General features: G+C 45.9%; 1 protein-coding gene across 1 annotated transcript in view; it reads right to left on the bottom strand.

The window, feature by feature from the left end:
• Positions 1 to 4,446, bottom strand: part of HEXA (hexosaminidase subunit alpha) — a 36,135-nt gene extending 31,689 nt beyond the window's left edge. Inside the window, exon 1 of the mRNA XM_006752977.2 lies at positions 3,980 to 4,446. Coding sequence (XP_006753040.1) covers positions 3,980 to 4,232 — 253 coding nt within the window. The 5' untranslated portion in view covers positions 4,233 to 4,446. The remainder of the gene's footprint in view (positions 1 to 3,979) is intronic.
• Positions 4,447 to 9,339: the final 4,893 nt, after the last annotated feature.

Raw genomic sequence — 9,339 nt, 5'->3', positions numbered from 1 at the left:
GTTTGTGACAGGGGAAGGCACCTCAACCCCCCGATCAGCCCTGCTCTGTGCCCGATAGGGGGGAGCTCCCTAACCCCCTGCTCGCCCTGTGACTCTGTGTGTGACAACGTGCAGCGCCCCAACCCCCTGATCGGCCCTGCTCTGTGTGTGACAGGGCGGGGTGCTCCCTCCTCCATGGGCCCTGCTCTGTGTGTGATGGGGTAGAGCCATAACCTCCCCATCGGCCCTGCCCTGAGTGTGACAGTGGCGGCGCCCCAACCCCGATTGACCCTGCCCTGAGTGTGACAGGGGGCGGTGCCCCAACTCCCCTATCGGCCCTACTCTGTGAGTGACAGGGGGGAGCTCCTCAACCCCCTGATTGGCCCTGCTCTGTGCATGACAGGGGGCGGTGCCCCAACCCCCCAATTGGCCCTACCCTGAGCGTGACTGAGGGTGGCAGCGCAACCTCCCGATCCGCCCTGCTCTGTGCATGACGGGGGCAGCGCCCCAACTTCCCAATCGGCCCTGCTCTGAGCCCGACCAGGGGCTGCACCTAGGGATTGGGCCTGCCCTCTGCCAGCCGGGAGCAGGCCTAAGCCAGCAGGTCATTATCTCCCGAGAGGTCCCAGACTGCGAGAGGGCACAGACCGGGCTGAGGGATCCCTCCGACCCCCTGAGTGCACAAATTTTTGTGCACCGGGCCTCTAGTAAAACAATAAAAAAATATTAATAATAAAAAAAAGCCTATGCAAATCAACCGAACTGCAGAACAACTGGTGGAATTACCAGTCATTATGATGTGCACTGACCGCCAAGGGGCAGATGCTCAACACAGGAGCTGCCCCCAGCCCGCAGGACCCAGGACAGCCAAGGCGGGTGCCACTGGGGGTCCCTCAATCACCCTGCCAGTTGCCCCACAGATCAGCCCTGATTGCCAGCCAGGCCTAGAGACCCTGCCCATGCACGAATTTTGTGCCTCGGGCCACTAGTAGTTAAATAAGTGACTAGTAAACATTCTCTGGCTGATTCCTGAATAAATCATGCTCCAGACCAAGTGCTCCACTGCATACAGTCTTTAAGCAGAAAATACAAGGCAGGGGGATCAACAATGGCTCAAGGAAATAAGACTTGAATTTTTCATTATCCAAGCCCAGACTACCACACACACCTTGATCAAGCAGAGCTTCTTGGGCTCAGTACTATGCAGATTATCTAAAAAGCGTTACAAATTAGTAGTAAAGAAAAAACCAGAGAGGAGAGGCTGATTGAGGCACAACAATTATTTTGCTCCTAAAAACTAGATCCTTCTACCTATCCCCTTTCCAAATCTTATTATTTCTCCTCCTTATGTGTCCCTCTATTCTCCTTCACAAGAAAAATAATTCTACTACAGAATTCTATGTTGCTTTCTTCCTCTTTTGCTTTTAAAAGAAGAAACTTAGTGAAAATCAAGTCAATGATAATTAACTTGGTCTTGTCCTTGTTATGGGAAAGGTTAAAATACACAGCCACTAGTCCAATTAGAGTGGAGAAAACCAATCAGCATTATTCTTTCTCTCCAGCCATTAAATACTATGGCTTCAATCAACTAGTTTCAGGGAAAGCAAAGAAGACAGCAGGCAAATGACATAATCAGATTTAGCCACTTAACCTGAAAAATTAGGGCTTTATCAGTTCCATTAATCACCCAAAAAAGTATTTGGGCAACATTAGATGGGTGCCATCCCAAATGATCAGATCTTTGATTTGCAAACAGAATGTGGCTTAATAACCAAAACAGAGAACTAGATATCTAGAGCCTAAAATAATTCCATTTAACAGGTTTAACAATATGTAGCACACACTATCCAGTTGACAGAAACACCTCTCAATGACAGGTAGCAAATCCTAAACATCTCCATAGATCACTTAGCAGCTGGAGGGCTATGGCTAACCCTTGAAGGTGAATTCAGAATAGAATGGAAACTCAGTACTAGACTTGTTTTCAGAAAAGGGAAGTATGAATTTCACTGAATTCGAGGTTCAGATCAAAACCAGAAGTTGTGCTACATTAAGAAAAACACTGGTCTACAACTACAAGGAAGTTATTTGGAGGAACGGGATGAAAAGCAGTTAGCTAAGATTTAATTTGCATATGTTGTTTTCTTTACTAAAATCAGCCCCCAGGAGAAATATACCCTTGTTTGGGCCTTGTTGATGGTACTTTCCTCTCCATCAATTCATCTCTTCCTACCCTCTCCCCAGAAATAGGATTATAGCTCAAGTCATCTGAAAGCCTCACCAGAAAACTGTTTCAAAGGGAAGGCTCCATGGGAAGGACAACAGAGAAAGAAGTTACTCATATGTCTTTGGTAATGTTCATCCAAACCAGTTTTTATTACCTTCAATGGATAAGAGCTCCTCAACTAGTAGAGTAAATTCATTCACAAAAAGGTAATAAAATTAAATAAACACTTTATTTAATTTCTTATCTGTCTCCAAATCTATTTCATTAGGAATTTACAGCACCTTATTGTCACATAACCATGGTTTCTATTTTCTTGATTAAACTGTAGCTCTCCTGTAATGGAGGTAAAGGCTTAATTTAGAAGTACAGGAATTATCCTAATTTATACAATAGTAGTAAACATCCTAATTACCTACCTTTTGAGCATTTTATAATACACTGTGTCCTTTTGCTTCATATTTCCCCACTTGGACTGTAAAACTTGAACCTAGGTCTTCTACTTTTCTTATAACATCCACAGAGCCCACCACTAGGATAGGCACAAAGCCAGGCCCTAACTGTTCTATATAAAACTAAACATATTTTGAGTGCCAATCCTGTGTAAGGCATTCTAATATTTGTCACAAAGGACTAAGAGAAATATGTGATATACCACACAACAATAGCACGCCTTTTATCCTCCCAGCCTAACGCATTTCACCTTGATGCCAAGACACTCTGTCATTCTCTAACTGCCATCTGTTTAATTACATGCTTTTAATTCTATATCAAATGAGAATTTTTGTGAAAGTAATTTAAGCACAGTTGAAATATCATCAAAATGATGTTACCATATGGCCCAACCATAAATATGGTTTCCACTCATAACACCTACATGTCACAACCAGAGAACTAGATTCCAGATTTTCAAAACTCTAAATTTTACATCCATAAAATAGAATTTGATTCTTTTGTGTTGCTGACTGCACTCATTAATTTGCTTTAAAATAATAATCTTCAAACACAATTTTCAGCGGCTGCCTTAAAGAAAATTGCTAACCCCTGCTAATTTAGATAAAACCAATATCCAAAGCACTCCTGACTTTTCATTTAATCCCACTTTATCTCCATTCCCAAACCTCATTCCTCACCACTCCCCAGCCCCCACCCTCATCACACATACCAGCCCAGCACTTTTGAGATCAATCATAACCCTTTGTGACTGCTCAAGCCCTGTACCCTTCCTGGAATACCCTCCTTTCAGTCCAGCCCATTATATTTACCACCTCACTATAGGTGGTTGCTCAAAACTCATTTTCTTACGGAAGTGTTCTATGATTTCTCTCACGGTTTAAACATTTCCTGAACATGCTATGTGTCAGACACTGTCATGTAATTTTGCGTAGATCAATAGATTTCTCACGTTTTGTTACACGAATTTTGGGTGTCAGCTCTGGTCTCTACCCCAGCCCTGGCCACAGCTTCACTAGGACCCTATGACCCTTGAACCCCGTAAGAGGGATGTCCTTAGATGTCCATTGGCACAGTAACTGTAGTCCTATAGCAGGCATTTTGGGTGAAATACAGTCCGAGGGCAGGAGTTCAGTGAAGTGAATGGCACCAGTGGACTAAACCTTGGGGAGGCTGGGACAGCCGGGGGCACAGGGCAGGAGAAAGTGGAGACTACAGGGTAGGGCAAAAGCCCGACGAAGGGCGTCTCAGGAAGTCTCTGGGGCGTTGTCCCAAAGCAGGCAGCCTCAGAGCCCAGAACCAGGCAGGGCAGGGCCCGCTCACCTGTGAGGGCAGCACGTTGCCAAGACTCGGAACCGAAGAGCAGGTCACGGTAGCGCTGGAAAGCCTCGTCGAGGACGGAGCAGCCCGACTGCGCGGCGGATCTGACGTGGTACTTGAATTGGAAGCTGTGCGGGGAGATGGTGTAGTACCAGTCGGAGGTCTGGATGTACTGGGGCCAAGGCCACAGGGCCGTGGCGGGCCCAGCGAACGCTGCCGCCAGCAGCAGCGAGAGCCAGAGCCTGGTGCCTGCCATGGCCCGCCAGTCTCCTCGGTCCCAGCGGGCCGGACCACGTGACTGCCGGGTCAGGTGAGCGGCGCCCGCGTGACAACCGGCGTGTCACGTGACCGGGTGCGGCTCTTCACCCGCGATTCCGGAACACAACCCTGCCCCTTCTCCTGGCGACCCCGGGCCTCCAGCGACTTGGGCAGCCGAGGGTGATGGGCATCGGCGATGGCCTGCTGCCGGCTGCTCCAGGGCCTGGTGGCGCATTCGCTGGTGTTCACCGCCGATGCCATGCCTGCACTCATCATAGCGCTGTGAGCGCCCCAGGCTATTGAAGTGCTACGAAGGGAGCAGGAAAGGAAAGTCCTCAGACTGGGGACTTCTAGGCTGAATCATGAAGGAGGAATAAGAGTTCGCCAGGAAGCAGAAGAGAGGATTAAAACCACAGATTGTGATTCGAAATGCTGTGGGGCTGGGATTAGGTAGTAGGAATCGCCCTTCTAGAGAGGAGATCATAAGATCACAAAAATATGATCTACTTATAACTGGGAGTGGGGTGGGGGATGTGCTTTCAGAGCAAGCTCGAGGTGTCCCAATTCCTGCTTCTAGAGGCTCTTCTCTTGATGGTTGATAATCTCCAAGTAACTGTCCCCCAATCCCTTCCCCCCAGCCAAAACTTCACAAACTGGGGGTCTGTCCTTACTGGAAGTAGTAAGACAATGGTTGAACTTTAGGTTCAATATGAAGAATGCCCAGAGATAAGACAGGGGCCTGGTCCTACAGGAGCTTATATAGAAGTCCAAGGCCAGGATTTCATTATGTGTGCAATTGAAAATCATCCCCTGATATCTGCATTTAAGAAATCTCATGTTGAGTAGTTGGATGAATATGAATCCAGTTAGTTAAAAAAAAAAAAAAGTAAATGGAAAGCTTGAATTATAGCAGTGGGGAAGGAAGAGAGCTATAGATCCAGGAAATAGTGGGTATTCAGAAGCACAGGGCTTTATACAAGAAAGGTTTCTTGAGTCAGAGACACTATCTTCCTTTTTCACTGTTATATTATCAGAGTGTAGTTGAATCACAGACTAAAAAAGGAGAATAAAATAATGCTATTGTGTGGCATTATTTGGCTGGTACATAAGGTTTTTTTTAATCATAAAGTTTTATTTTTGTATTAGAAAAAGTGTGAAGGTCAGGAAAATGAACTTTTCAAAATAAAGGCCTCAGATGAACAGCTATGTGCTAACAAGCTGGACAATCTGGAGGAAATGGACAAATTCCTAGCAAAATACAACCTTCCAAAACTGAATCAGGAAGAATCAGAAAACCTGAATAAGCCAATAACAAAAAAACGAAATTGAAGCAGTAATAAAAAAACAAAACACAACTCCCACCAAACAAAAGCCCGATCCAGATGGCTTCACAGTGGAGTTTTACAAAACAGTCAAAGAAGAATTAACACCTATCCTCAAACTATTCCAAAAAAAGTCCAAGAGGAAGGAACACTTCTAGGCTCTTTTTATGAAGCCAGCACTATCCTAATTCCAAAACCAGATAAAGATACTACAAAGAAAGAGAATTACAGGCCAATATCCCGGAAGAACATAGATCCTAAAATCCTCAACAAAATATTAGCTAATCAGATGCAGCAATATATTAAAAAGATCAACAATAGACACAGAAAAAGCATTCAACAAAATCCCGGACCCACTTTTGAAAGTAGATAAATAACAAAAATAATATAATATTTGGTTGTTTTATCTATTTTTTCTTTTATTTTTTTAAATATATTTTATTGATTTTTTACAGAAAGGGAGAGGTATAGAGAGTTAGAAACATCAATGAGAGAGAAACATCAATTCAGCTGCCTCCTGCACACTCCCCACCGGGGATGTGCCCGCAACCAAGGTACATGCCCTTGACCAGAACCGAACCTGGGACCCTTCAGTCCGCAGGCCAACACTCCATCCACTGAGCCAAACCAGCCAGGGCTATGTTTCTTTTTATTAAAGACAGGTTATTAAATGAATAAAACATGCTTTAATTTCCATATCTATAGCTTCTGGTAAATTAGTTTACATAACAGAAAACGAATTCACTGTCAGATAATGTGCCCAGATTTTTGGTCGCCACTCTAGATGCAGAAAGGAGGAAATGGATAATTTTGTCTGGGGGAGTCTTTCACAAAGGATGTGACTTTTGAGCTAACTCCCAAGGCATGAGTTAGCCAATCAGGCAAGGAGAGTATAGAGAAAGCACAGGGGTGGGAAAGAAAATTCCACACTGATCACAGGGCTTATGGAATAGCAGAAGAAGATACTAGTAATCATGTGCCATGATTATCTCACTTTTACCATACTCCCCTCTCCCTGGAATCCCTCTCCCACCTCCCGCTTCTACTCCCACCACCTACCTGAAAGTTTAAGCTTATATTTTACCACCCTGTAAATCTTCTCTGATTCCTCAAACTTGGGTAAAATCCCATAACCCTTTGAGCTTATCTCCATCAGAGCACTTATCTCATAGTATTGTAATTGCCTGTCCATTTGTCTGTCTTCTCCACTAGAGTAAAAGGTCCTCAAACAACAGATTCTGTGTTCAGTGTCTATCATAGAGTAGATACTCAATGAAGATTTGTTAAGTGAACGGCTGAAGGGCCCTGAATATCTCTTTTCTTAGTTAGCAGCTTCTACATATCCTTCAAGTCTTAGCCTAAACCAGGGCCTCTGTGAAAGGGCGAGGGCTATGCCCTCCATCTTGCCCCATATCCTCCATGTTGGGGCAGCAGCCATGTGCTCAGGAAAGTACCTTCTTCCCAGAAGCCCAAGCCTCTGCTAGCCACGCCCAGGATTTCTTTGACCCACAGTCACCTCTCCACCCCCCTATAAAACTCCTCTTCCCATCGGGCTAGCCCTCTCTCTGCCACCTGCTGCTGTGTCAGTAAGGAGGGTAGGGGAGCCAGACCCGGGTTTGAATAAAAGACTCTCTGCTTTTGCATCGGACTCACTGGCTCCCTGGTGGGCTCTTGGGGATCTTGAAATCTGGGCATAACACTCTGATGTTAGGATTTTTAGACCCAAATAGAGCAAATTTATAGTTAAGATAATTATGTGGTGTTTAAGGCCCTTTAAATAGGGGCTCCTTTTGCTTAAACTACATCTTGTTCCAGGTATCCTGATGGCTGCTCTATCTGTAATTATATTGTCTTTAGTCTGAACTCTTAGGCCTTCCTGCCTATAGCCTTGATGGTTATAGACGCTAATGCTGGCCAAATCCAACGTAATAATCTGAAACTCCTTAAGTGGGATGTTAATTAAACCGTAATCTGAGTATTTAAGTCCTTTACAGAAAATCATTCAGACCCTACATTATCGCCCACTGGAATTCCAGATTGCCCTGAAAGATTTATCACTCACTCCTTGCTTTCCTCCCATTCTCTTCCTGCCTGGGTCTTCCATTCTTACCTAGTAGCCAGACTACAGTCTCCAGGAACTCTAGAGCACAGATACCTTCAACTTTTCTCTCCTTTAGCCATCTGTTACCATTTGGCTTTAGAAATGTTAGTGCCATATTATTGTGATACAGATTACCAAAATGTCCAATTTCACTGATGCTACAGGTGGACTTCTTAGTGCTAAGAGCACCAGGTAAAAGTCTTTCTTCTGTTGGGAGCAGCTTTTGGATCTTTCTCTTGGATTCCTTTTCTTCATGTTGGGATTGACTATACCTCTTAAAATTTGTCTCCAATGTGGGTGTCACAGAAAATGCCCTGGGCCTGGATTGGAGCAGGATGTAGTCTAGGCTGAAGGTGCCAGGGTGATGATGCCTAGATCATCTATATAGAGTATTCAATAGAGATCTGGGTCAAGGCCCCAGCTATAGTGGTCCTTGGCATAGTGCAGGGGTCCTCAAACTACGGCCCGTGGGCCACATGCAAATACAAATATTGTATTTGTTCCCGTTTTTTTTTTTTACTTCAAAATAAGATATGTGCAGTGTGCACAGGAATTTGTTCATAGTTTTTTTTTTAACTATAGTCCGGCCCTCCAACGGTCTGAGGGACAGTGAACTGGCCCCCTGTTTAAAAATTTTGAGGACCCCTGGCATAGAGTATCCTCAGCATGCTTCTCCCATAGAGATCTGGCAGGGTTATAGCCACATTAAGCAGTTGGTCAGAATTTAATGATTTGAAGATTGTGCTATCTTATCTAATAAAGAGGGAATATGCAAATTGACCCTCACGCCACAATGGTCAAGATGGCTGTGCCCACAGTAGAGGCAGGGATTCTGTAACACAAGATGGCTATGTCCACAACAGAGGCCGAGTTCCCCTAAGGAGTCTTAACGAGCAATCAGCAAGGACCTGATGCTGCATGGTGCTGGGCCCAGGCAGGGGACCTCAGGCCACACCCCCCTCCCGGCAGGGCTTTACGGGGAACTCAGGCCATGCCACCCGCTTGGCAGGGCTTGACAGGGAACCTCAGGCTGTGCCCCCTGCTCAGTGGGGCTTGATGGGGGACCTCAGGTTGCACCCCCGCCCTGGCACCAGGCCAGAGGACCTGCGGCTGCGCCCCCCACCCAGCAGGACTTGACAGCGACCTCAAGGCATGCCCCCTGCCCCAGCCCAGGTCAGGGGACCTCAGGCCACGCACCCTGCCCCGGGTGGGGGAACCTGAGGCTGCGCCCCCCGCATGGCAGGGCTTGACAGGGGTGGAGCCAGCCAGGTCTGGATCTAGCCCAATGGGGGTGGGGCTAGTCGGGTCTTGGTCTCATGCAATTTTGAGGCACACATGGGTGGGCAGGGACTTGACTCTGGTTCCCGTGGTGCGCCTCAGATTCTGACAGGAGGAAGATTTCACATACATTTTACTAATTTTCTTTCATCTCTGACACTTCTATTATAGAGAAAGTGTAAATAGCAATATTAAAATATTTTCTCTAATTAATTCCCTTTTAATGTGCACAAATTTCATGCCCCAGATCACTAGTCTTGAATAAAGACCAAGCTACCAGCCCTAGCCGGGTTGGCTCAGTGCATAGAGTGTCGGCCTGTGAACTAAAGGGTCCTGGGTTCAATTCTAGTCAAGGGCACATGCCCAGATTGCAGACTCCATCCTCAGTAGGGGGCATGCAGGAG

This window comes from Myotis davidii, unplaced genomic scaffold, assembly GCF_000327345.1.
Source record: "Myotis davidii unplaced genomic scaffold, ASM32734v1 scaffold930, whole genome shotgun sequence".
Taxonomy (NCBI): Eukaryota; Metazoa; Chordata; class Mammalia; order Chiroptera; family Vespertilionidae; genus Myotis; species Myotis davidii.
This window is presented reverse-complemented; position numbering and strand designations above follow the sequence as displayed.